The 25,877-nt window shown below is 46.3% G+C and overlaps 2 protein-coding genes and 1 long non-coding RNA gene across 6 annotated transcripts in view; 1 reads left to right on the top strand and 2 right to left on the bottom strand.

The window, feature by feature from the left end:
• RUFY2 (RUN and FYVE domain containing 2) overlaps positions 1-1,574 on the bottom strand; it is a 143,228-nt gene extending 141,654 nt beyond the window's left edge. For 2 of the 4 annotated variants that reach the window (XM_029609664.1, XM_029609666.1), the window contains exon 1: positions 1,315-1,569. In XM_029609664.1, coding sequence (XP_029465524.1) covers positions 1,315-1,318 — 4 coding nt within the window. In that variant the 5' untranslated portion in view covers positions 1,319-1,569. Of the gene's footprint in view, positions 1-1,314 lie in introns of all 4 variants that reach the window. The other 2 variants (XM_029609665.1, XM_029609667.1) reach the window with 2 other exon arrangements.
• LOC115095655 lies at positions 1,085-22,776 on the top strand. The gene is made up of 3 exons (XR_003857836.1): positions 1,085-1,187; positions 21,922-22,028; positions 22,142-22,776. It is a non-coding gene; the product is annotated as an uncharacterized LOC115095655 (long non-coding RNA).
• TSPAN15 (tetraspanin 15) overlaps positions 15,259-25,877 on the bottom strand; it is a 77,983-nt gene continuing 67,364 nt past the window's right edge. The window contains exon 8 of the mRNA XM_029609668.1: positions 15,259-15,572. Within this exon, the coding sequence (XP_029465528.1) occupies positions 15,405-15,572 (168 nt within the window). The 3' untranslated portion in view covers positions 15,259-15,404. The remainder of the gene's footprint in view (positions 15,573-25,877) is intronic.

Raw genomic sequence — 25,877 nt, 5'->3', positions numbered from 1 at the left:
GAGCCAGCCCATTACCAGATTTTTACCATCTTCCCCGAGGTCACATGTGCATGGTACCAGCATAGCTTTATAATGATAAGTAGTGGAGCAGATCTCAATAATGGAAACAGTTGAGTGAAATTACCCTAAACTCAAAATATGCACTTAATACTCAAGGAGATAAACTTAATTATTGTGTGCTTATTGCTAAATCATTTAAAACATGCTTGCGACATCAATTGATGACACTTGCAGTCTGGTATATTGTTTAGCACATGCTGCTATGGCACCACAGTATTGATTATGATATTAAAATTCTGGTCATGTCTTTACAGTATATACATTTTTTTGTAATGCAATGTGGGTTGCCTGGATACATATAGTTTTAGCTGGATCTTCTCTACTATTCTATTCTTAGGTGAAAGACTATGCAACAAAGATCAAGGCAAGAAAGCAGCTCAAACGAAAATGTGTGTGGTATATAATAATTGATGCACACATTAACATCACTTCTTGATTTGTTTTTTTTGTAACCATTGCACTGAGGTTTTAGTACAAGTCATGTGGCAAAACTCCCCAGTGAAAGAATATCAGATCTCCAGGCTGCACCAGCATCAAGCTTGCCGCACTCAGAACCAGTTGAAGCAGCCTCAGTCCATCCCCTTTCCTCAGGATGACAGATCCCCAGGTTGCACCTATCCTTGCCTTTTGCCCTATTCCTCAGAATGACAAATCTCTAGGGTGCAGCAGCCTCAGTCCAACCCCTCTCCTCAGGAAGATGACAAATCCCCGGGTTGCACCTGTCTCAGTCCTCAGAATTACAATCTCCGGGGATGCTCCTGGTCCAGCCCTAGCCCTCAGGAGGAGGACGACAGGCGATCTTAATGCCGCACCTGCTTCAGACCAGACTCTCTTCTCATCAACTCTTTCCCCCCAGACATAAAAAATAATGAAAATGCTTGTTTTGCTAATAAAGATTTCGCCCGCCTTGTTAGCGCTTTCTTGGGCGCTGCTCTTAATAGCTCCGGGTAGTTAAATCACGCACCATCCCTATAATCAGCTCGTAGAACACAATAATAAAATGACGCAAAAATGCAAACCAGCAGCAGGAAACCTCAGAAGCTACCTCCCTCCACGTAGAACTCTTTAGACCACGTCCTAACTCTTGACTCGATTATAACATAGGCCAGGCCCAGTCTACGAGAAAAGTAAGTAAACAACACGTCCCTGTCCCTGCCCCTCCCCCCAGCTGACCCCCACCCGCGAGCCGCCGAAAGAGGGAAAGGGAGAGCCCCAGTGCCCCCTTGCACGCACTCGCCGCCCCGGGCTTCCTACCCATGGCAGGCAGGCGTCCGGCTTCCAAAAAGCTGCCACGCTGTTCGCCTGCTTCCCCGCCGCCGCCGCCCGGCTCCTCACAGCCCCATCCTGCGGTGGGAGGACCGGTTACCACGCAATGTTACCAATTTAGCGATTAGTAAAAGGTAGCCTTCTCCTTGTCTTCTCTCATGCAGCTGCTGTCAGTCTGTCGTGAGATGCTAATAAAGTTGCAGCATCTGCCTTTTTTTTTTTTGCTCGCTGTTTCTTCTTTCTCCTTCCAGCAGAGAGAGCTCCGCTGTGACGTCATCAGATTCTGGGTGGGGAGACTTGAGCCAATAGAACCTATTCTGAGGACTGCGGGGCTGTGGCTAGCGGAGAGGGCGCACCACTCTTGCACTTTTCTGCTTCCAGCTATGTTTCAAGTAGAGAACCCAATGGAACGTGGTTAGAGTTGTAGTTAAATTGTCCAAAAATAGAGAAATTAGCATTCACAGCTCTAAAATCTCCATTGGGTTCAAAAAGTCGCTAGACATCCACAACATTTTTAATTTTTTTGCTGTGCTGCTGGGAGTCAGGGAAAGGTCTCTACTCTGTTAAAGTCAAGCCTTTGTGTGAGCTGGCTGGACTAGTTTCAAAGACGGGCAGCGGAGCCACTGACCGTGGACAGAGTGAATGGCGACAGAGAGTGTTCTGAAGAGCTGGAAAGGAGAGGAGGAAGAGTAAAGTTGACTGCTGCAGGCTGAGGAAGGACTAGCAGCAACTGCAAGAACTTTACATGATGATGCTGTAGTGCCCTTTGTTAGCCAGCCCAGGGGAATGGGATGGACACTCTCTAACGGGCTGATGCAGTATGGTGCGCTCGACCAAGTGCACCATTAAGCCCCGTTTGGCCGCGCGTTTTCCACATGCTATTTTTACCCCTTATACAGTAAGGGGTAATAGTGCGTGGAAAACGCATGTCCAAACCCCCCCCCCCCCCCCAAAACTAATAGCGCCTGCAACATGCAAATTCATGTTGATGAGCCTATTAGTCCTGCGCGATCCAGAAAGTAAAATGTGCAGCCAAGCCGCACATTTTAATTTCGGCCGGCACCAGAAAAGTGTACAGAAAAACAGAAAAAACTGCCTTTCTGTACACCCTCCGACTTAATATCATAGCGATATTAAGTCTGAGGCCCCAAAAATAAAAAAAGCTGCCTGCGGCCACGGATTAGAAAACAGATGCTCAATTTTGCTGGCGGACGTTTTCTGAACCCGTGGCTGTCAGCGAGTTCGACAACCGACGCCGGTAAAATTAAGCATCGGCTGTCAAACCCGCTGACAGCCGCCGCTTCTGTCAATAAGGAGGCGCTAGGGACGCGCTACTGTCCCTAACGCCTCCTTATTACCACGGGCCCTAATTTGCATACCTTTGCTTAGTGAATCGCGCGCCCAGGAGAGTGGCCTGGGCGCGTGTTGGGAGAGCGGGCGCTCGCCGGCTCTTCCGCGCGGTTTACTGTTTCGACCTGTAAGTGAGCACATAAGCATCAGAAGAGCCTGGGGGTGTGTGTGTCAGTGCCCGAGGGAATCTTTATGTTTGTGTCCGAATATCTGAGAAAGTGCAAAAGTGTGTGACTGAAAGTGTGTGTCTGTTTCAGAGGGAGCAAGATTGTGTGTGGAATGTGAGCCACTTCACCCCTCCAACATTAGGGTGACAAACTCTGCCAACACCACTACACAACAACATGTTTCTTGCAACTTTTTATCCAGTCTGGAGATTTTTCACAGTTCTGACGCAGGAGTGGATCAAACTGAGGCAGGAGAAGGGGAAGAAACTTGCTAGGTGAGGGGGGAGGGGAGAGGAGAGGGAGACTGTTAGAAAGACACAGGGTTGTCGCCTCACCCCAGGGTCACTGAACAGGTTGGTCTCCTCCAGATTTCGCACAATGGCGTGCATGGTCTTGTAGTTCTAGATTTCTTAGCAAAATCAATGGGAAAATCAAAACTACAACGCTGTGCAAGCAATAGGTCAAAATCAGGAGTGGACCAACCCGTTCAGTGACTAGGGCTGGATCTGTAGCAAAGGCAAGGCAAGGCAAAGCAGGATGAAGATATCCCTTGGAATCTTCAACCAAAAGCAAGCAGAATGGGCCCTCCCCTGAAAATTAAACCTCTCCTTGGATACATGCACATTGCATTTTCTGTGGTGTCACTGCCCATTAGTGGGGGTCGACACCGTTAGGCACATGCTTACTCTGCCTAATTGGAAATCCAGACTGGCCTAAGATAAGGTGAGAACCCTATTCAGGCAAGGGACAGAAGCACAGCTAGGCACAATAGCAAAGGAAATAAGTAAAAGGACAAAAGAGGAACAGAAAAAAAAGATGCACAAGGGATAGAGAATTGTTTAATTTTTGGTGAGGATATATATATTTTTTTTTTAACTGTACTTGTGATTGGCTCGGCATCAAACCATACTACTTGGCTAGCCTCTATAACTTCTGGCCTGGTTTTTAGTGGAAAGGAGGTTCTAGAGCAGAGGTCCCCACTGTGGTGCATGGAACAATTTTATCTGGCCTGTGGTATTTTCCCAGACCAGGCCTGAGCAGCATCACTGGAGGAAAGAAGAGGGATGCCAGGGCTTGAGCATCACCGCCAGACTGAAGGAAGAAGCCCAGACCCGAGCATCACCAGCAGCCCGAAGAGAGAAGCCCAGGCCCAAGTGTTGCTAGAAGCCTGTAGAAGAAACTGAAAACTGGAGAGCCAGAGAAGCCAAGCTGGAGCAGCCACAGCAGTAGCAATATCATCCCACTGTCCGAGCAGAACTACAGTGTAAAGACGCTTTCCACCAAACAATACCAAATGTAAACAAAAATAACCAGTCTAGAAAGAGATGTATTTATTTATTTATTTAGGTTTTTCTATACCGGTGTTTGGAATTACCGTCATAGAAAACTGCATGCAGAAGAAATAATTGCACATTCTTAAACTCTATTTTTATCTTGTATAGAAGAAAGTCCCTCCCCACCTTCAGTCAGAGAAAAAGGGAAGGAAAAAGTGGAGTGGATCGCCACAAGATGTCAATCCAGTGAATGTAAGGGATTTCATATATTTGTAGGCACCCATTGATTATGGAGCTCTTTGCATTTTTGCTTTTCAGATAGAATTCTGCAGTCGGAGGAGCTGGTATGAATAAAATTAATTTGACATGTTTTCTGTTCAGCAAAAGTGTGCCCAAGCACACTAAAGGAGGATTCCCTATTTTCCACCAGTTGACCTAAATGATAAAGCTCAGCAACCAGGGCAAGGTGAGAAAAGTTAAAAACCTTAGCTACTGGACCATCAGGCTCCAAAGGAAAAGTTGCAAACACAGGAGTAGAGATGGTGTCAAGACAGGAATGTTGGAAAGGTAAGACAATTTAGGTAACCAATTCATTGTGATAGCCGCAATCTTGTCGAACCACATCAGACCCCTCCCAGACCACATATCCACATCCTTCTCTAAGTAACCGATCAAGAAGGGATAATTAGCCTCATCAAGGGATTTCAGATCCCTTGTCAAATATATCCCCAGATATTTAATTATTTTTATGCCCAGTAAAATGGGAGTATGTTCTGACAAATTAATGTTCAGTGCCACCGTGTTATCAAAGCTAGCCTTGAATCCAGATACAACTATCTGACATCTCTATGTAAGAAGTGAGTTACGAGTAAGCCTTGTAAGACCTCTGCTGAAACTAAATAGAAGTATACATTGGCTCAGGCCACAGTGATTGGTGCAGGTTACTTGCATTCAAAACTCCTGTCAAATGTGCATATTGCAGTGGCAATGCACACGATGCCAGGAAAGTGGGGGAGAGGAGGCTGCTACTACTGCAGGGAACTCAGCACACAGTGGCCATGAGGGTGAGCCTTGCAGGAGATTCCCTCTTGGATGGGAAGGGCAGATGTGTCAGTCTGGTAGGATAGGGGCTCTTTGTAATGGGTATTGGTTGGGGGAGAAAAGTACATATTCATGTACATCTTTTTTGAAAACATGGCCAACTTAAGTCCTTTATCTAGTTTTCCTAATACAGAATTTTTGTGTAGTTAAACAGAGCCAATGATCCTACCTACAGTCCATAAACTATTCCCAGCAAGGGGCTTATATGGCAGCCCAGACTTGGGAGCAAGCCCTAAAACTGCAGTGTAATAGCATCTTTTTTTTAAAAAGGTACATATAATGTATTGTTCCCTGTACGTAGCTAGATCAGACCAGACTCCTGGGTTTTGCCTCCCTGCCAGTAGATGGAGACAGAAAATTTTTACTGACACTGCTACTTAACCACGTGTGCCTCCTGCAGTACCTCAGTATTTCTCAGTTTCCAGCAGATGGTAGATGGTGTAAAACCTGCAGTTTTGCAGTCTGAACGGTTTTTGGTTTTTGAGCCTTCCTCCCAGGGGGGTTGTGGATCCTGGTGGGTCCTTCCTGTCTGGTTGAGGTGGATGAGCTGTGGCTTGGTGACCTTTTTGTGTGCTCCATCCTTGCACCTGTGGGGCGTAAATCTGATGGACCAGATCCCTCCATTCATGAGGCCGCTGAGGTGGCTGCAGGCTCAGGATATTTTTCCTTTGAGGCAGCCTATTCGTTTGGCAGCTCTGTTTTCCAGCCTTGGAAGAGGTTTAATAAAGTTAAAAAAAAACAAAACCCAGCTAAAGCAGAAGTATAGCGCTGCTTTGTAGTTGACTTCCTCCTTGTTGCGTTGGCAGCTGGAGTGCTTAATTTTTGTGGTGTTTGAGCTTGCTGGTGTGTTGCCTGCTCTGAGATAAGCTTTTCTCCGCGATCACTATGGGACGTGGGACGCTTGCGCGGCTCAATAGGGAAGGGATGTGATCCAGCTATTTGGTGGGCGAGGAGGGTTTGTCTGACGGCTGGGTGAGGGCTAAAACGCAACGGAGGGCCTCTGCTTCGGCTTCAATATCGGATCGGGGCTTGCTTTGGGGTGAGGATCCCTTTCCACTCAGCACGGGAACGGTTGCCATTTTGGATTCTTTTTCAGCCATTTCCACGTCGTCGGGGGGGGAGGAGGATGTTCCCCATGGGGCTGTCCCCGGCGTGTTCAGGCTCCGGGGGAGATCAGGGGAGCTCGGATGGGGAAGAGGTTCCCATCATGCCCATTCCTGGATCCTCTCCTTCTGTGGCTGGAGCCTCAAAACATTTTTCTGCTGATTTTGTTTTGCTGCTGCATGAGGCCTATCTGGCTAAGCAGCAGGCCGCATCCTTCGTGTGGATTCCCAGTTCCGGCCATCTGGGGGGCATGCTATGGGATCCAAGCCTTATCGGTTCACACGTTTCCCCTGACCAAAGATTGTTGGGTCCTTCTTCTGGGTTAGGATGTGTTGGGGATAAGTTGGAGGACTTGAATGATGTCCCAGTGGAAGCAGGAGAATCTCCTGAGCATGGATTTGCCTGTTGATCATGGGCAGGAGGTAGTGATCAGGGGGATGATCTGGAGGGAACTCCGCTGTCCGAGGGCAATGACCCTAAGGTGGTTTGTCTTTTTAGGAAGGAAGAATTAGGGCCTTTAATTCCTCAGGCTATTCAGAGCTTGGGGTCAAGGTGCCTCAGGACGATTCTGAAATGGAGGATGCAGATCCGGTCCTGGATGGCTTGTGGGGTCCTGCAAAAGCCTTTCCATACCACAAGTTGGTAAAAAAGCTGGTTGAGAGGGAATGGGGACTCCGAAAGCAGGTTAAAGGTAGAGAGAGCCATGGCGAAGCTCTATTCCTTACCTGAGCAGACGGTGCTTTTCGACCTTCCTAAGGTCGATGCTGCGGTTTCAGTAGTTACTAAAAAAATGACTATTCCTGTGGTGGGATCCACAGCGATGAAGGACGTGCAGGATCTTAAATTGGAGGTACACCTCAAGAGGACTTTTGAGATTTCGGCCCTGAGCTTGCAAACTGCTTTTCTAGTTTTATGCAGCAGGTTTGTCTGCGCTGGGTTCAGCAGCTGCAGGAAAATCAGCTGAAGTCCAGCAAGGAGGCAAGCGGGGCTGAGCGTGTAGAGGCAGCGGTGGTTTACAGGGCGGATGCTCTGTATGATTTAGTAAGGACCTCGTCTTGGATTATGGTGTCTTCCGTTTCGGCCAGAAGGTTGTTATAGTTGAGAAACTGGTAGGCAGATGTGTCATCCAAGTCTCAGTTGGGGGTCTCTGCCTTTTAAAGGTTGGCTCTTGTTTGGTGAGGACCTGGAACAGTTGATGCAGAATTTGGGTGACACTAAGGTGCATATGATGCCGGAGGATAAGCCTAAGGGCAAGAGATTTTTTTCAGGCTCGGTTTCGTCCGGCAAAGGGGTCATCAGGTCCACAAAAGCAATTCTCTCTTTGGGGCCAACCCCGGAGTCAGTCCTTTCGGGGGGGGGGGGGGGGGGGGCTGAAGACCCTTCCAAGGTGCTACCGGTGGTAGCGTAGCTGGAGTTAAGACCTTGCAATGAAGCGAGGCTGGTTCACTCAGTTGTTCTATTATAGGAGGTTGCTTGGCGTGGTTTTACAGGGAGTCCATCAAGATTACACAGGACCAGTGGGTCCTCAGCATAGTAAGAGACGGCTACGCATTACAATTTGCTTGACCCTTCTGCGACTTGTTACTAGTTTCACTTTGTGGGTCCTTAGACAAACAACTTGTGGTTCGAGAAACGCTGGACCGATTGCAAAAGCTGGGGGTAGTGATTCCAGTTCTCCATGAGGAGCAAGGCATGGGAAGGTATTCCATTTACTTCGTGGTTCCGATGAAGGAAGGCACTTTCCGGCCAATTCTGGACTTAAAAAGGGTAAATGCAGCGCTCAAAGTACCTCGTTTCCTTATAGAGACCCTAAGGTCAGTTATAGCGGCAGTTCGCAAGGCTTCTCTAGATCTGACAGAAGCGTATCTGCACATCCCCATTCATCCAGACTCTCAGCGGTTTCTGTGGTTTATGGTTCTGGGTCAGCATTTTCAATTTCAGGCCCTTCCTTTCGGGTTGGCCATGGCGCCACACACCTTCACCAAGGTGATGGTGGTGGTAGCAGCAGCTTTGCATCAGGAAGGTGTTCTGGTGCATCCTTATCTGGACGACTGGCTTATCAGGGCAAGGTTGGAAGATCTTTGTCGCCAGGTGGTTCAGAAAGTGATCGCAATTCTTGAGTCACTGGGCTGCATAGTGAATTTGGCGAAGAGTCACCTGGTTCTGTTGCAGTCCCTGGAGTATCTGGGAGCTTGGTTCGACGCTGGAAGTGGCAAAGTGTTTCTCACAGAGGAGTGTGTTTGGAAGCTATGGGGCAGATTTGGTGCTTGTTAGGTTGCCAATGCCCAAAGTCTGGGATTATTTGCAGGCTCTGGGCTCAATGGCTTCAACCCTGGAATTGGTGCCGTAGGTATTCGCTCATATGAGATCTTTACAGAGGGCTCTTTTGGTTTGGTGGAACCCAATTTCAGAGGAGTTTATTATTCCTTTGCACTCAAGGACATCGCACAGGACAGTCTGTCTTGTGGAAAGTTTGTTCATCCTGGAATCTTAATCTTGTCCTCAGGAGTTTGTGTGAGGCTCCTTTTGAACCGCTCAGGAGGGCAACTCTTAAGGATTTGACTCTTAAGGTCATTTTTCTGGTGGCCATATGTTCGGCTAGGAGAATATCCGAGCTGCAGGCTTTGTCGTGCCATGATACATTCCTTCAGATTTCGGGGTGTCATTGCGGATGGCACCTTCCTTTTTACCCAAGGTGGTGTCGGCCTTTCATGTAAATCAGACAGTAGAGCTTCCAGCCTTTCCTGTGATGGACACTTCCACACCTCATGCGAGGGAGCTGAATTTGTTGGACGTGCAGAGATCGTTGTTGAGTAACTAATGACTTTAGGAGGTTGGATCATTTCTTTGTTCTGTGGAGCAGTCCAAAAAGAGGTTTGCAGGCATCTAAGGCTATTATTGTGCGATGGCTTAAGGAGGCCATTGGATCCACTTACATTGTTAAGGGTAATCCGGTTCCTGAGGGTTTGCGTACTCATTCTATGCGTTCTCAGGTAGCCTCATGGGCGGAGGCTCAGCTAGTTTCACCACAGGAGATTTGCAGAGCAGCGACATGTAAGTCGCTTCATACTTTTGCAAGTATCTTCTGGATGTGGGGGACACGGGGTCCCGATCTTTTGGCAAAAGTGTTTTGCGAGCGGGACTCTCTGGGTCCTACCCTGAGTAGGGAGCTTTGGTACATTCCAGGAGTGTGGACTGATCTGGGTACATACAGGGAAATGAAAATTGGTTCTTACCTGCTAATTTTCATTCCTGCAGTACCACAGATCAGTTCAGAATCCGCCCGATTTGTAGAGGAGGAGAGTCCGCTCATTCTGTGTTTATAGTATGGAATACAGACTTGTTCAAAAAACTTTTTTTTTTAAGTTGTTGATTGTTTATATGCTTAGGTATAGGACAATGCTGAGGAACTGCAGGTCGCACACATGGTTAAGTAGCAGTGTCAGTAAAACTTTCTCTGTCTCCATCTGCAGGCAGGGAGGCAAAACCCAGGAGTCTGGACTGATCTGTGGTACTACAGGAATGAAAATTAGCAGGTAAGAACCAATTTTCCTTTATGTATAATCCCAAGGACAAAAAGAGACCATATGTGAGATGAAGGTAATGTATAGAGGCCCAGCACTACATCTAGACTAAAATAATGTGGCAAAGGAGACAGCTGATTTGTTTAAACTCTCAAAACCTATGGGATTGTGCATTGTTTATCACATTTTGATTTAGTGAGCATCACTTTTGAGTTAGGCCGTACTGTTCAAACAAGATTTTCATTTCTGAAACAGTATTTCTGCACAACCTAATGGTAAGAGAAATGATCTGCCTATTGCTTCTGTCTTGTAGCATATTCAAAACCTACCTAATTATGTCCAATTTGGCAGACAACTGTTGATTTATTTTAGAAATGGATGCATTGGTTGATTTCAAAAAAATGTGTTAACCCCTTGGTTAGCCTTGAATGCACTAGAGAGTTGATACGCGCTATGTGCTGTAGATTCCTGAGACTATATTCCATTGCTGGTTAATGCTAGATAGACTGGATCTAGCTTTATTTGCAGACCTCTTTTACTTCGTTGGACTTAAATGTTTGCTTATCAAGTCTTGCAACTAAAATGCAAGACATGAAAAGCAAACGTGTTCTTAGTAGTAACATAACACCACTTTATGAAAGTATATTTGTTCATTACAAGGTCTCCAAGCCGGCATCCGTTTGTGTTTCCAATAGTCTGACACACCTTTTCAACTCTTGGTGCTTCACAAGAAGGATGTGACATGTTTCATGCTTTAGAAAATCAAAACTTGGCAAGATTTGCTTGATGAAATGTCACGGTTGATTTCCATAGCAACAGAGCCAGAAGGAACAGCTCACTAAGGTTTTATTAAACCAGAGCTGTAAGAAGGCAAAATATGTGCACACGTCTGTTTTTCCGCAGCAGACAACAAGGACGGACGCATGCTGTATTTAAAAACCAGTGATGGGCATGGTCCTACTGCCTGAGGGGCTTTGCCAATTATTTCAAATCGGTGCACAAAGCTGGGGATGTCTATATTGTAAACTGCGCACGATGTAACAAACATTGAAGTGTGCCCTGCTGTATTTACTTCAGATTTCCGTTTCATCAAGAGCAAACTTACGACACGTTGTTGTTTTATTGCAGAGGAAACTTGGCAACCATTCATCTTCACAGAAAGAAAACGCTGTCATTGGGGATTCTGGTTCCCCTTAAATGGCTCAGAGCAAGAAGAGAAACCGCGCATGCAGTATTTGCGCTGGCTTGCAAAGCCACAATTCTGCAAGCATGGACTAAGGAAGGGTTTTACTATGGTCCGAGCCCTGGCTAGGACCATGCGTGGAGCATGATGTGCGGATTTCAGCCCCAGCTGCACTGCATATAAAAATCACATATAAAAAAATGACTAATGTGGGAAACGGACCACAGAATAGGGGAGGCATCACTGGGGGGGTGGGGGGGAGGGGGGGTCAGTCACAGGCAATGCTGCCCAGCGTGGGGGAGGCCGTGAATTTGATATTTATTGTGGACTTTTTTTTCCTTTGCATGCTGTGGCTTTTCTCCCACTCTCCTTTAACATGGTTGTTAATTTTCTGCCTTTCTTTCTCGTTCAAGGGGAATCTATGTACTGTATAAAACGCCATGATGGCGGTTATCCAGCACTAACTAAATCTGTCCATACATTTTTCAGTCCTGACTGACCTAGACAATTGTTTTGGTGTTGGCAGAGGGAATTGTTTATTACCTGAATTTGGTTTGGCTGGCAGTAACTGGTTTCACAATTTCTGGGAATTCTTCTTGCGCTGAATTTCTACAGCATCCCCATCCCCTGTATTTGAAAACATATACCAGGATAAAACCTTACTGGAATGAGTATATCTTGTTTTCAAGTGGGTCAAAAAGAATTAAAATGAGTCACTTTGCTGTTTGAATAGGTAGCAATTAACTAATTACTTTTAACATTTAAAACCTTTACACTTGATGACCACCTTTATGCCATTTCACAATGGTACTTACACAGGGCCGGTGCAAGGGATTGGGCGCTCTAGGCACCTTCAGCCGCCCCCCTGTCGTGCCCCCCCATTCTACCACCAGGAAGACGCCTTCATTCTGCGAGTACCTCCACGATCCAGCGCTCCAACTCCACCCACCAGCCACGGCGTTACCTGCACTGTGGGCTTCTGCCTATCGTGAACATCTGGGTGAGACCATACTTCTGAGCCTGTTGAAAGTACTGGCACTTCATGGATCAGTGCCTTACCTTCCTGCTTTCACCATCTATCTACAGCAGTCAATAAAGACTTTATCCATACTGTGTCTGCTGTCTGTGTCAGCCTATCACAGTGGTTCCCCACAGGGCTCCTCCCCATGGGCGGAGTCATCTCCACTGCGACCAAGGTTCTACAATGCAACAAACACAACAGATTGCTAACTCCATGGATTCGGCTCAGCTCGCAGCCCTGCAGGCCATCCCTGGCCTAGCCCAGCAGATCACAAAACAACAAAAGTCTTTGGAGAGCCTAGCTACTGCCTTCAATCAGTTAAACACTCAATTGAACTCTTTAGCTCCTCCTGGGAAGGAATTGCTGTCACCAGTGGTAACCCTTAAGACCACTGTACCTTTATCCACACCTACCTGCTTTACAGGTGAAGTCAAGATGTGCAGAGGGTTCATTAATCAATGCAGCATGCATTTTTCATTATAGCCTACTCTCTTTCCCACTGAAGCTTCAAAGACCACCTAGATCCTGACGTTCCTTAAAAGACAAGCCCTGGCCTGGGCTTCAACAATATGGGAACGTGAAGATCCTATTCTGAATGACCTACCAGAATTTCTACAACTTTTTAAGTCTGTGTTTGATGACCTGGCTCACTAACCATCCTAAACCTGTGCCTATTGCTTCCAGCTTACCGTCTGCACCCCTAGAGGAGGAAGAGCCTATGCAAGTAGGCCGAAGCCACTTGACCTCTAAGGAGAGACGTTATCGCAAGCGCATGGGGTTGTGCATGTACTGTGGCCAATCGGGTCATACAGTCCAAACCTGTCCCATTTGTCCAGGAAACAAACGGGCCTGGGATCTGCAGAAGGACTTCTCCTAGGCCTCACCTCTCCTACTCCTCTGTTATCATTACCAGTATCTCTGCTTTGTGGCGGTCTCGAATTTCAGACTCTCACTCTCATTGACTCCGGTGCCAGAAGTAATTTTATTCTGAAGCGCTTGGTTGAACATCTACGGATTCCTACCACACCAATAGCTAAGCCTCTGCTATTGTGATCTATCCATGGAGAACCACTTCCTGGAGAAGTTTCATTGACCACCCAGGCCATCGGCCTGCCCACTGAAGCTCTACATTCAGAATCAATTTCTTTTCTGGTGTTAGAAAAAGCCATGCATCCGGTGGTATCGGGTTTGCCGTGGCTTCAAGACCATATGCCACAATTTAATTGGGCTACCTTAGAACTGTCCCAGTGGGGACCAGACTGTCATGGTCGGTGTCTTGTGAGGTTTCACCACTCATCTGCATGCCCATTACCCCATCATTACCTGGCTTACTTCCACAATACTCCTCCTTTCAGAATGTTTTCTCTAAGCAAGCAGCCGATGTTCTTCCGCCACACATAGAGTTAGATTGTGCCATAAATCTGAAGCCAAATTCAGAACCTCCCAAAGGAAGAGTTTACCCTCTTTCAGTAGCTGAGATCAAAGTTATGTCTACCTACATACAAGAAAATCTACAAAATGGATTTATCAGACCTTCCAAATCTCCTGCTGGTGCAGGCTTCTTTGTTGTAGGGAAGAAGGATGACACCTTACGCCCCTGCATCGACTACAGGGGTCTGAATGAGATTACCATCAAGGACAGGTACCACCTGCCCTTAATATCTGAACTGTTTGATAGACTCCAAGGGGCCAAAATATTCTCCAAATTGGACCTAAAGGAGCTTACAACTTGGTGTGTATTCGAGAAGGAGACGAATGGAAGACTGCTTTTAACACCCGTGATGGACACTTTGAATACTTTGTCATGCCCTTCAGTTTAAGTAACGCACCTGCAGTCTTTCAAAATATGATGAACGACATCTTACGGGACTTACTGTATCAATGTGTAGTAGTATATCTCTGTAAAGAAATATTTTCTAAGATTACTCCTGAGTACCCCCTTTCAACCTCATCGCATGACCCCTCGTTCTAGAGCCTCCTTTCCATTGAAAGAGGCTCACCTCCTGTGCATGGAGACCTTTGAGATATTTTAATGCCTCTATCATATCTCCCCAATCTTGCCTTTCCTACAGGATGCACATGTCTATCTCCAGGGTGTACAGTCTATCCCCATAAGCTTTAGAACAAAAACCACTCACCATTTTAGTAGCCACCCTCTGGATCAGCTCCATCCTGTTTTATATCCTTTTGAAGGTGCAGTCTCCAAAATTATATGCCAGTATTCCAAGTGAGGTCTCACCAGGGATCTATATAGGGGCAGTATCACCTTCCTTTTTCTGCTGACCATTCCTCTCCCTATGCAGCCAAGTATCTTTCTGGCTTTTACTGTCATTTTATCCCTTGTTTGTCCACCTTAAGATCATCAGATGCAATCATACCCAGATCCTGCTCTTTGTGCTTAGAAGAATATCACCTCCAATACTGTATTTTTCCCTTGAGTTTTTGCATCCTAAATGCATTCATTTCCTAAGGATTTTGGTGTAGAGCCTATACCATTTTGATAGACCCTCTTTAGACTGCCTCTCCGCTATAGCTATTTGGGAGCACAGCCTCCAGAACTAGTCACTTTACTCACTACTTTTTCCTGCTGGTTGTATCACTCCCTAAGCATGCAGCTTAACATTCTGCTTTGATCCCTACCAAAGCCACACTGTTTTGCAACCTTAAAATGGGTCATCAAATATGATGATCACCTCCTCAGTCTCTCTCCTGTTTGATGCAGATCGGTATCTCACTCCACATCACGTTCTTCTTCCTTGGATTTCTGCATCCCCAAATGCACGACTCTACCTACACCTTTTTTGCGTTAAATCTTAGCTGTCAATTATATCACCATTTCTCCAGCTTTCTTAGCTTGCTCCTCATTTTTTTCTGCTTCCTAAGGAATGTCCACTCTGTTGTAGTTGAAGTCGTGCATTCCCACCCATTATCTTCCTTTGAGAGTTCTGTGATCCTTCTAGAACCTGAGGGATTGTTATCTGTGATAGGATTCAGACATTAGCCAGGCGCAAAGAACCCAGGACATGACATGACACTTATGGATGTGTTAACATGTAATACCTTTGGCACAATAGCAATAGTCTCCTGCAGCTGTGCAGCTCAACTGGACTAATGTCTAATTGGCTGTGTTCGACAGCCTTTTTAAAGTAGCATGGAAAACTACAATGATCAGAAGCAATGAAAGAACAAAAAGCAGCACAGATCACACAGCAGCTTTGGGAATTTTTTTTTTTTATTAAGCACGCTATAAAATAAAATGAGAAAACATTTTAAAAATCGATAAACTCTCCAAAAACAAAGGTAATGAAAATCGCCGTTGAAGTTCCAGTTGTACTTTATTGCTCTTGATGCTTCTCAGCCAGTTTCATTGCCTGGGTAACATCTGCAGCAGCCGACTGTCTCGAACTCAATTTGTTGTTTCTGCATAGGTCCTCCAAGAAGGGCATCGTTTGTGCTGCTCCACTCAGTAATGATATCTTCCACACGACTTACATAAAGCAGAGACAAAAGCACCCCAAGGAACTGGAGAACAGAACAGCTCATATAAACAGGATGTAGAAGTCCAATAATTAAACAATAAAGCACTCAGGTCAGTACTGTGGCGATGCAGAAATATCCATCAGTCACTTGGAAAATGATACTACGCCAGGACACAAAACCCAAGTATCTTCTTGCTTTCATAAATTAGTTACATGGTCTATTCTGGGAAAAGACCAAGCAAAAAATATTCATATTTCCCCTCAATAGTCAAGTAATAAAATAGTCTTATCTGTTTCTTTGACCTTATCAATGCATTTTGCTCACTCTGCCGGTTTTTTTATTTTGTTGTATACCTCTTTCTATAGTTATTTTCCCTCCTAAATAAGTAACTTTTTTTAGTTTGACAATTTCTGCTTCCCAATTTTTCCTACAGCAGTTATCTGACACCAAGGCTGCTTCAAGGGAAACCTGAAAATATCTGGGAAAATGGGGAATAAAAGCCGAAGAGCTGAATATGGTCATTTTGGCTTTTGGATGTGTAGTGCCCCCCCCCCCCACCTCAGGTAATGCGGGAGCCCCGCTGCCAAGGGTGGGGATGCTATATCAGAATAACTCTACCTGCCCCTGTGGGTGAGAGAAGACAGCGTGGGGAGTTCCTGCTTCCTGTGTAGCCACTGAGAGAGAGAAATCTTGTGCCCATCAACTCCACGGGCCCTGTTTTTGTGGTCTCGGGACCCCCCTTCACTACATCCTATTCCGGAGAACAGGGTATAGCAAATGCAATAGCAGCACCAATGGCAAACTTTTCCCCCCCCCCCCCTAATCCCATATCGTAGCATTCAAGGATAGAAGGAAGAACATTTAAAAGTCAGCAACTAGGAACAATAATGCAATCATAGAATTAAGTACTCAAGTGTGACTTAAGTAAAGGGAAGTCTTGCCTAACAAATCTCCTTTATTTTTTGAAGGGGTTAATAAACATGTGGATAAAGGTGAACCGGTAGATGTGGTATATTTGGATTTTCAGCAGGTGTTTGACAAAGTCCCTCATGAGAGGATTCTAAGAAAACTAAAAAGTCATGGCGATGTCCTTTCATGGATTACAAACTGGTTAAAAGACAGGAAACAGAGAGTAGGATTAAATGGTCAATTTTCTCAGTGGAAAAGGGTAAACAGTGGAGTGCCTCAGGGATCTGTACTTGCACCAGTGCTTTTCAATATATATATATATATATATAAATGATTTAGAAAGGAAATACGACGAGTGAGGTTATCAAAATTATTCAGAGTAGTTAAATCACAAGAGGATTGTGATACATTACAGGAGGACCTTACAAGACTGGAAAATTAGGCATCCAAATGGCAGATGAAATTTAATGTGTTGCATATAGGGAAAAATAACCCTTGCTGTAGTTACACGATGTTAGGTTCCATATTTGGAGCTATCACCCAGAAAAAAGATCTAGGCATTATAGTGGATAATACTTTGAAATCGTCAGCTCAGTGTGCTGCAGCAGTCAAAAAAGCAAACAGAATGTTAGGAATTATTAGGAAGGGAATGGTTAATAAAACAGAAAATGTCATAATGCCTCTGTATCAGTCCATGGTGAGACCGCACCTTGAATACTGTGTATAATTCTGGTCGCTGCATCTCAAAAAAGATATAGTTGCGATAGAGAAGGTACAGAGAAGGGCAACCAAAATGATAAAGGGGATGGAATAACTCCCCTATGAGGAAAGGCTGAAGAGGTTAGGGCTGTTCTGCTTGGAGAAGAGATGGCTGAGGCGGGATATGATAGAGGTCTTTAAGATCATGAGAGGCCTTGAACGAGTAGGTGTGAATAGTTTATTTACACTTTCAGATAATAGAAGGACTAGGGGGCATTCCATGAAGTTAGCAAGTAGCACATTTAAGACTAATCAGAGAAATTTATTTTTCACTCAACGCACAATTAAGCTCTGGAATTTGTTGCCAGAGGATGTAGTTAGTGCAGTTAGTGTAGCTGTGTTTAAAAAAGGTTTGGATAAGTTCTTGGAGGAGAAGTCCATTAACTGCTATTAATCAAGTTTACTTATGGAATAGCCACTGCTATTAATTGCATCAGTAGCATGGGATCTTCTTGGTGTTTGGGTACTTGCTAGGTTCTTGTGGCCTGGTTTGGCCTCTGTTGGAAACAGGATGCTGGGCTTGATGGACCCTTGGTCTGACCCAGCATGGCAATTTCTTATGTTCTTATCTAAAGATGCAGTGTTTATCGAACTGGTCTTAAAAGTGGGTACCCAGGAAAAATTATGAACTTTTCATGTACTGTCACTGATTCTTGTCTACAAGAGCAAACATCATCTGCTGCAGCCCAGACAGTCTTAAAAGCAGCTGAAAAGAAACAAGAAAACTCGTTGAACACTGCACGATAACCAACTGGTCTATGTCTCCGAAGTCAAGTCCTTTTCACCTCCCCTTATTTGCCTTTTGCTGTGTCTCTGGGTTCACAAAGTTCCTTTTCCTGCTCTTTGCTGACAACTTCGCAGGCTGTGGGGATCTTGCAGCTGAACTTTCAACCTGGCGACAGGCTGCTATAGACCTGTGAAACCAGCAGGATCTGAACTGTTCTTTAAGGTAACAATTCCCTCTGAATGTCTTTGGCACTTATCTTTTCCTTTTTCCACTGTGCAGAGCGGTCCACATCCAATTCTGGGATCAGGGGTCCTGAAACACCAACTCTTATCTCTTTCAGCTATCTGATCTCTCTCTCAGGCTAACAGCTCTAGCCACTGCCCTAGAAAAAGGCCAGCTCTGATGCCCTCTTCCTGGGGGGTTAGTCAGCTCCCACAGGCTCATGATGTTAGGTAATTTCCATCCCTCTGTTCAAACTATGGCAGTGTGGATCTTCTTCCAGCTTGTTCGTTGTAGGTGCTGGTCCTGAAAAGAGGTTTGTTTGCTCTATGCAAGTGAAACAAGTCCTTAATTGTTATGACCGTCGGTCGCAGACGGCTGTGACCACATCTAGTCACGTCTTGTACTGCTCTGCTTCCCTCTCCGGGCCTGCTCGCAGTGGGGGCTAGCCTCTACCGCCACATATCTCATGGTTCCTCGTGGCGGCTGGATCGCCACCGCCACCCACGCCTACTCTGGGCCTTCCTAGGTGCATGTGCACGCCAGCGGGCCCTCTTTTGATGTTACTATGGCGGGAACCTCAGGGGCATCCCTGACTGATGACATCACTGGGTCAGGGTTCTTAAGTACCGCCTTCGCCCCCTGCTTGCCGACTTGGCAACAAGTTCCATCGCTACTCTACTAGCTCCTGTCTCCTCGGACCTGTGGTGACTGTCATGGACCCTTCTTGGACTCTGGATGCTGGCTCAGGTTCCCGCTCCTCGGGGGCCTGCGTGCGCTCTCTCCGGAGACCCGGTCTCCTGGCTTCCCCCACTCCTCGGGCTAGCCCTGTGCTTTCCAGGAGTCCTATCCACTGGCTTCCCGCTTCTCGGGGTTGCCTCTGGGAAAGCTCTCACCACTTGGGAGACCTATCTCTGTGCTTCCCCGCTCCTCGGGGCAGTGCCTGCGTTCTACACAAGAGACCGTCTGTGCTTCCCCACTCCACGGGGCAGTGCCTACGTTCTACACCAGAGACTGTCTGTGCTTCCCGCTCCTCGGGGCAGTGCCTACGTTCTACACCAGAGACTGTCTGTGCTTCCCCGCTCCTCGGGGCAGTGCCTACGTTCTACACCAGAGACTGTCTGTGCTTCCCCGCTCCTCGGGGCAGTGCCTACGTTCTACACCAGAGACTGTCTGTGCTTCCCCGCTCCTCGGGGCAGTGCCTACGTTCTACACCAGAGACTGTCTGTGCTTCCCGCTCCTCGGGGCAGTGCCTACGTTCTACACCAGAGACTGTCTGTGCTTCCCCGCTCCTCGGGGCAGTGCCTACGTTCTACACCAGAGACTGTCTGTGCTTCCCCGCTCCTCGGGGCAGTGCCTGCGTTCTACACAAGAGACTGTCTGTGCTTCCCCACTCCACGGGGCAGTGCCTACGTTCTACACCAGAGACTGTCTGTGCTTCCCCACTCCACGGGGCAGTGCCTACGTTCTACACCAGAGACTGTCTGTGCTTCCCGCTTCTCGGGGCAGTGCCTATGTTCTACACCAGAGACTGTGCTTCCCCGCTCCTCGGGGCAGTGCCTACGTTCTACACCAGAGACTGTCTGTGCTTCCCCGCTCCTCGGGGCAGTGCCTGCGTTCTACACCAGAGACTGTCTGTGCTTCCCCGCTCCTCGGGGCAGTGCCTGCGTTCTACACAAGAGACTGTCTGTGCTTCCCCACTCCACGGGGCAGTGCCTACGTTCTACACCAGAGACTGTCTGTGCTTCCCCACTCCACGGGGCAGTGCCTACGTTCTACACCAGAGACTGTCTGTGCTTCCCGCTTCTCGGGGCAGTGCCTATGTTCTACACCAGAGACTGTGCTTCCCCGCTCCTCGGGGCAGTGCCTACGTTCTACACCAGAGACTGTCTGTGCTTCCCCGCTCCTCGGGGCAGTGCCTACGTTCTACACCAGAGACTGTCTGTGCTTCCCCGCTCCTCGGGGCAGTGCCTGCGTTCTACACCAGAGACTGTCTGTGCTTCCCGCTTCTCGGGGTTGCCTCTGGGAAAGCTCTCACCACTTGGGAGACCTATCTCTGTGCTTCCCCGCTCCTCGGGGCAGTGCCTGCGTTCTACACCAGAGACCGTCTGTGCTTCCCCGCTCCTCGGGGCAGTGCCTGCGTTCTACACAAGAGACTGTCTGTGCTTCCCCACTCCACGGGGCAGTGCCTACGTTCTACACCAGAGACTGTCTGTGCTTCCCGCTTCTCGGGGCAGTGCCTATGTTCTACACCAGAGACTGTGCTTCCCCGCTCCTCGGGGCAGTGCCTACGTTCTACACCAGAGACTGTCTGTGCTTCCCGCTCCTCGGGGCAGTGCCTATGTTCTACACCAGAGACTGTCTGTGCTTCCCGCTTCTCGGGGTTGCCTCTGGGAAAGCTCTCACCACTTGGGAGACCTATCTCTGTGCTTCCCCGCTCCTCGGGGCAGTGCCTGCGTTCTACACCAGAGACTGTCTGTGCTTCCCCGCTCCTCGGGGCAGTGCCTACGTTCTACACCAGAGACTGTCTGTGCTTCCCCGCTCCTCGGGGCAGTGCCTATGTTCTACACCAGAGACTGTCTGTGCTTCCCCGCTCCTCGGGGCAGTGCCTGAGTTCTACACCAGAGACTGTCTGTGCTTCCCCGCTTCTCGGGGCAGTGCCTATGTTCTACACCAGAGACTGTCTGTGCTTCCCCGCTTCTCGGGGCAGTGCCTATGTTCTACACCAGAGACTGTCTGTGCTTCCCCGCTCCTCGGGGCAGTGCCTGCGTTCTACACCAGAGACTGTCTGTGCTTCCCCGCTCCTCGGGGCAGTGCCTGTGTTCTACACCAGAGACTGTCTGTGCTTCCCCGCTCCTCGGGGCAGTGCCTACGTTCTACACCAGAGACTGTCTGTGCTTCCCGCTCCTCGGGCAGTGCCTACGTTCAAACCGGTGATTGCCGGTACTTCCCCGCTTCTCGGGGTTGTCTACATCATTGCCTGGAGACCTGACTCGGGCTTTCCCGCTCCATGGGTTAGCCTACGTCATCGCATCAGTACCTTTCTCGCTACGCAGCTCCGCCCCTCGGGGTTGCCTCAGCAGTATACCTCCTGCACTTCCTGCTCCTCAGGCCTGCCTAGCACCACCCTCTCGGAGGTCTCCGCCCAGGTACTGCTCTCCAGCCCAACCTGCTTTCTGTGGGGTTCCTCATTGCTGTGTCTCTCACCCCGCTCCTCGGGACCTCCCCACAGATTCTCTCCCAAAGCTCCTGCTGTACCTGACCTCGCCTCCCGACGGTGTGGACCTGTGGGGCTCCTCCCCACAGGTGGTAACAACTCTCACCTCGGGCCAAGGGTCCACGAAACCCACAAACCATAACATTAACAATATACAAACAGTTCTTTAGACAATTTTTTCTTTTCCCATCATGAGACAGCAGGCTGTACAGTCTCAAAACTCCTTTAGGCAAGTCTGTAGTTCAGTTTTAAGCACCTGTCTTTGGATCACACTCTGCAGTTCCAGCAGAGAATAAGTTCATGGGGCAAGGCCCCTGTCACAGATACATTCTCTTGTGTAGGCTATTTGCAGTCTAGTCTAGCATTCAGACTCTGCTGATACAACAGAATGAGCAATTGCACTAACATTACAAACACAGTGGGCCTGACTTACTAAGCTTTTTTTCCTTCACAGACACAGAATGGGAGAAAAGCCTTAATGAATCATGCCCAATGCCTTGAAAGTGGCAGAAACAAGTATTTATTTATGTATGAACATTAGATATTCTGCTTTTTGCCAGGTTTAGGAAATGGCAGCAAGCAGAGCAAAAGAATTATTGCTGCTGTTACAGTCAACTGAAGGAAAAAAAAGAGCCTGCCATGCTTCTCTGATGTCGCCTATGACAAGGTATGGGATTTACGTTGCCCTGGGAGTAATATATATTTAATGATGATATTGATCTTTGACAATAGATTATTCACATGCTGTGACCAGTCTTTTGTACTGCTTGTTTTTTTAAGAAATTGTAGAAATGTATTATCAACATCGATGATGCCGAAATGAGAATTAAAGCCCCGTGAAGAAGGAACCCGCTTTCCGAAACAGGGACCGTGTCGGGCGATTCTTATCAACTTGGACAATGACTAATTAGTTCTTTTGGGCTGACAATTGTTTACTGACAAGAACTACAAGCTAAGTGGCTTCCTACTACCTCCATACTTAATGTAACCATGTTTTCCGGTTATTGTTGAATTGAAATGACTATTATAATATCATTCTAATAATCAAGATATATGGGAATTTTTATAACGGCACAAAAATTTATAGCATCACAAAAAATATGACCGATGATTATATCTGGTGGCAAAACTCAAAGATGCGCTATGCACATTAAATGATGTGTATCCATGAACACATATAATGCCCAATAGGATGGTCATAAAAATTTCAGTAAAATAGTTTTGGTGTGCTAGTTTTTTCATCTTTAGTATACATTTTGACTACTACCATTGGAAAAAATAGTTGTATTAATTAATTTGTGACACTGGTTTTGGAGTGATTATTTATCATATAACATCATTCACAGTATCGCAAAACAGAAAGCACAAAGCAATCAACTTTAGATATGAGCCAATGGAAGGATAAATAGATCATTTATTTATCTTGTAGTGGGAAGTTGTATATTTTATTTGTTTTATCTTATTACTTTATTTCTGTTTTGAGTTGGTGTAAGGTAATTTTATTGGTATTGTTCTTCCCTCTAGAGGGGAGGGAAAAGCCATGGGGGACCAACAGAGCGTAGAGGTGGCAAAAACCCTACATCGGTCACTGTGCAGCAGAATAAGGAACGCCATGGAGGGTGTCCACGAAGTGTGTGAAAAGAGAAGCAGGGGTGGGCAGGCAAGGGCATGGGCAACCCACATGGGAACTGTCTTTTTATAGGGAAGGACAACGCATTTTGGGGGCAATTTCCAGAACTATGCATTCTGATGCAAAGTGTGCATGTTTTTTTACCCACAGGCTTTGCACCAGCTCTCAAGGGAAAAATACCCACAGAGAGTGGCACCTGCCTTTTCTGCAGATACTTTTCCCCTGAAAAACAAAGCACCTAGATTTGAAAATGCAAAATTAGGGGCATTGTGCCATTTCCCACCCTATCCCCACCTCTGGGGTTTACCGCCACACAGTGTGGGCAAAAGTGTGTGCATTGTGGTGCAATGCGCCTTTTACCAGCATCTAGGGTGGGAAATTTTCAAAAAGTCCTTTTACCTGGGTGAATGGTTTTTGAAAATTGCCTTCCCTAAGTCATGATATCCCTGAAAGGTTAAAAATACAAAGACAAGCATAGCTGAAAACATTTGTATATATTGCCTTTAAAAAAAAAAAAAATCTGCTGTAACATTGGAATATGTTTTATAATAAAAAAAAAATCTACAAACTATCTCCAAAGGGGGTAATTTTCAAAAGGATTTACATACTTAAAATTGCGTTTTACATGTATAAATGTACTTTGTGTAAGTGGGCTTTTGAAAATTGCTACAATATATGCCATTGAATTGTCAATAGGTTTTACACGTGTAAGTAAACTTGAAGTGCGTAAATGGGCTTTTGAAAATTGCTACGATAGTATGTTACATTTACACGCATAATTCCTTTGAAAATTACCTCCTTAGCCTCTGGTGGTGTTTAAAACCAGGCCACTGCTGCCTACATTCATCTTTCTTTGTAGGAACTTGCAGGAGATTCCCTACAGATGCTGCCCCAGTGCATTCTTTACCGCTGTGAGCACAACCTCAGTATTCCCAGTCTCCTGATCATCACACGGGTTCCCATGCTGAGCCCTTTCTAGCTCAGGAATACTTTTTACAGCAACCCAGGCTTCAGGATTTGCCCAGCTAGGCTGGTTTTCAGGGTATACACAAGGAATATGCATGAGAAATATTTGCATACAATGGAGGGAGTGCATACAAATATATATTAAGCATTTTCTTGGTGGATATCCTGAAACCCAGACTAATTGGACAGGTTCCAAGATGTAAGCTGATAAGCAGTGCCTTAAAGTATCAACAATGGATCAGAAGTAGAAGCAATACTTATTGTGCACCATTTTGGATGCAGCCAAGCTTTTTTTTTTTTGTGTCTACAATGCTGGCTGTTTGATTTTAGGACACTTATAAACATTTGTGCAAAAGTATTGTTTGTAAATTCACAACTGTATGCCATTCTGTGTGTACACAGTCTGCCAGTTTTAGTATCCCTAATTGCACAATTGCGTTATGCACCACTCTTTTCCCCTGCTCCTATTGTAGTGGAGCTGCTGTGCTCATGACTACCTTTCTGTTGTCATTATTTACAAATTCAGAAACCAACCTAATCGTTTAAAAATTGAGCCAAAAATAAATGCGGTGGGTATTAAATGTGGAGAACCCCGATGTGGATGGGGGGCGTCTGTAAACCCCATATAGGACTTAGCAGTTAAGGGGTTAAAGCTGTCAGATCAGGTGCGCTCTGTGCTTGCTGGAAGGATCCAGCTCTCATCACTTAGCAACTGACCAGAGAGAAACAGGCAGGGGCTCCTGCTTGTGATGCACAGCTAGGAAAGTAGATGGTTTTCCCCCACAGGGACAAACTGGTGAGGTTTTCCTTAGGAAAGGACAGAAAGAAGCATGAAAGACTGCAGAAAATTCTCGAGGGAGGACATAACAAAAAAAAAAAAAAATAGAGATGTACAAAGACAAGTCATTAAAATCCGGAGGGTGAGGGGGCGCAGATGACTGCTCCTTTCCTCCCTCTGCGGACACCCATGACCGGAAGCAGAGAGTTCGCCTGCTTCCTCAAAGCAGGGATTGTTTTGATTCACAGCTGTGTATTTCTGTTTAAGAAGAAAGGCCCATCTTACAAAAATAAACCAAAGTCAGGTTATTTTTCTGAAAAGAAAGGGGATCTTCTAAGCACCATATAAGGTCTGGTATGACCCCAGGCACGGAGGACCCTCTCTTAAATCTGCCTTCAACCTGGATAAAAAGCACATGGGACGACTCACAATCCCCTGTAAAAACTGCTGAGGCAAGACAGGGATGTTTTTTTCTTTTAAAGGACCAATGCCAAAGCCTGCAAGTTTGATGCTCTGACTAAAAGGACACCCCTTACAGTAAAATTCCAGTGAATTTCACCGTTTTCATCACTTCCCAGACTGGCCTGGCACAACAGCCTGTTAAAAGTAACTTTCTGGTTACATCCAGCCAACCGGTTGTAAATCCAGCTGAGTAAGCCACCCTGGTTCCTTGACAACCTATGTGAAATTGTTACTAATGGGAAAAGCAAGACAGCAACAAAAGGTGACCTGCTCCCATTTCTGATTTATATCGTTGTTCATCCTTAGGCAGATGACTTTAAAGGATATATTTTCTCCTGTGCCTTGAGAGTATCTCAGAGCAAGAGTATGCATGTATTTCTTGCCTCGGAAACACTGAGGCTGATTTTTCAAAGGGTTTAGACTCCTAACTTTTGAAGTTAGGCTCCTAAATTGGATTTTTTGAAAATTTGTTAACTTCCTATCTTTAGGCTCCGTTTCATTAGGCTCCTAAACCTAGGAGCATAAAAAATGGGTGGCTACAGGGTTGCAGTTAGGGTGGGGAAAAGAAAGTTAGGGATTTAGCCCTGATTTTCAGCACTTGGAACCTAATTCAAGATCCTAAACAGTGGTGAATGAGCTGTGCACCTAAATTTAGACACCTACATTTTAGCAGTTTAAAT

The sequence above is a fragment of the Rhinatrema bivittatum genome, chromosome 7, assembly GCF_901001135.1.
Source record: "Rhinatrema bivittatum chromosome 7, aRhiBiv1.1, whole genome shotgun sequence".
NCBI lineage: Eukaryota > Metazoa > Chordata > Amphibia > Gymnophiona > Rhinatrematidae > Rhinatrema > Rhinatrema bivittatum.
Note: the sequence above shows the minus strand (reverse complement) of the source record. Positions and strands in the feature narration are given on the sequence as shown.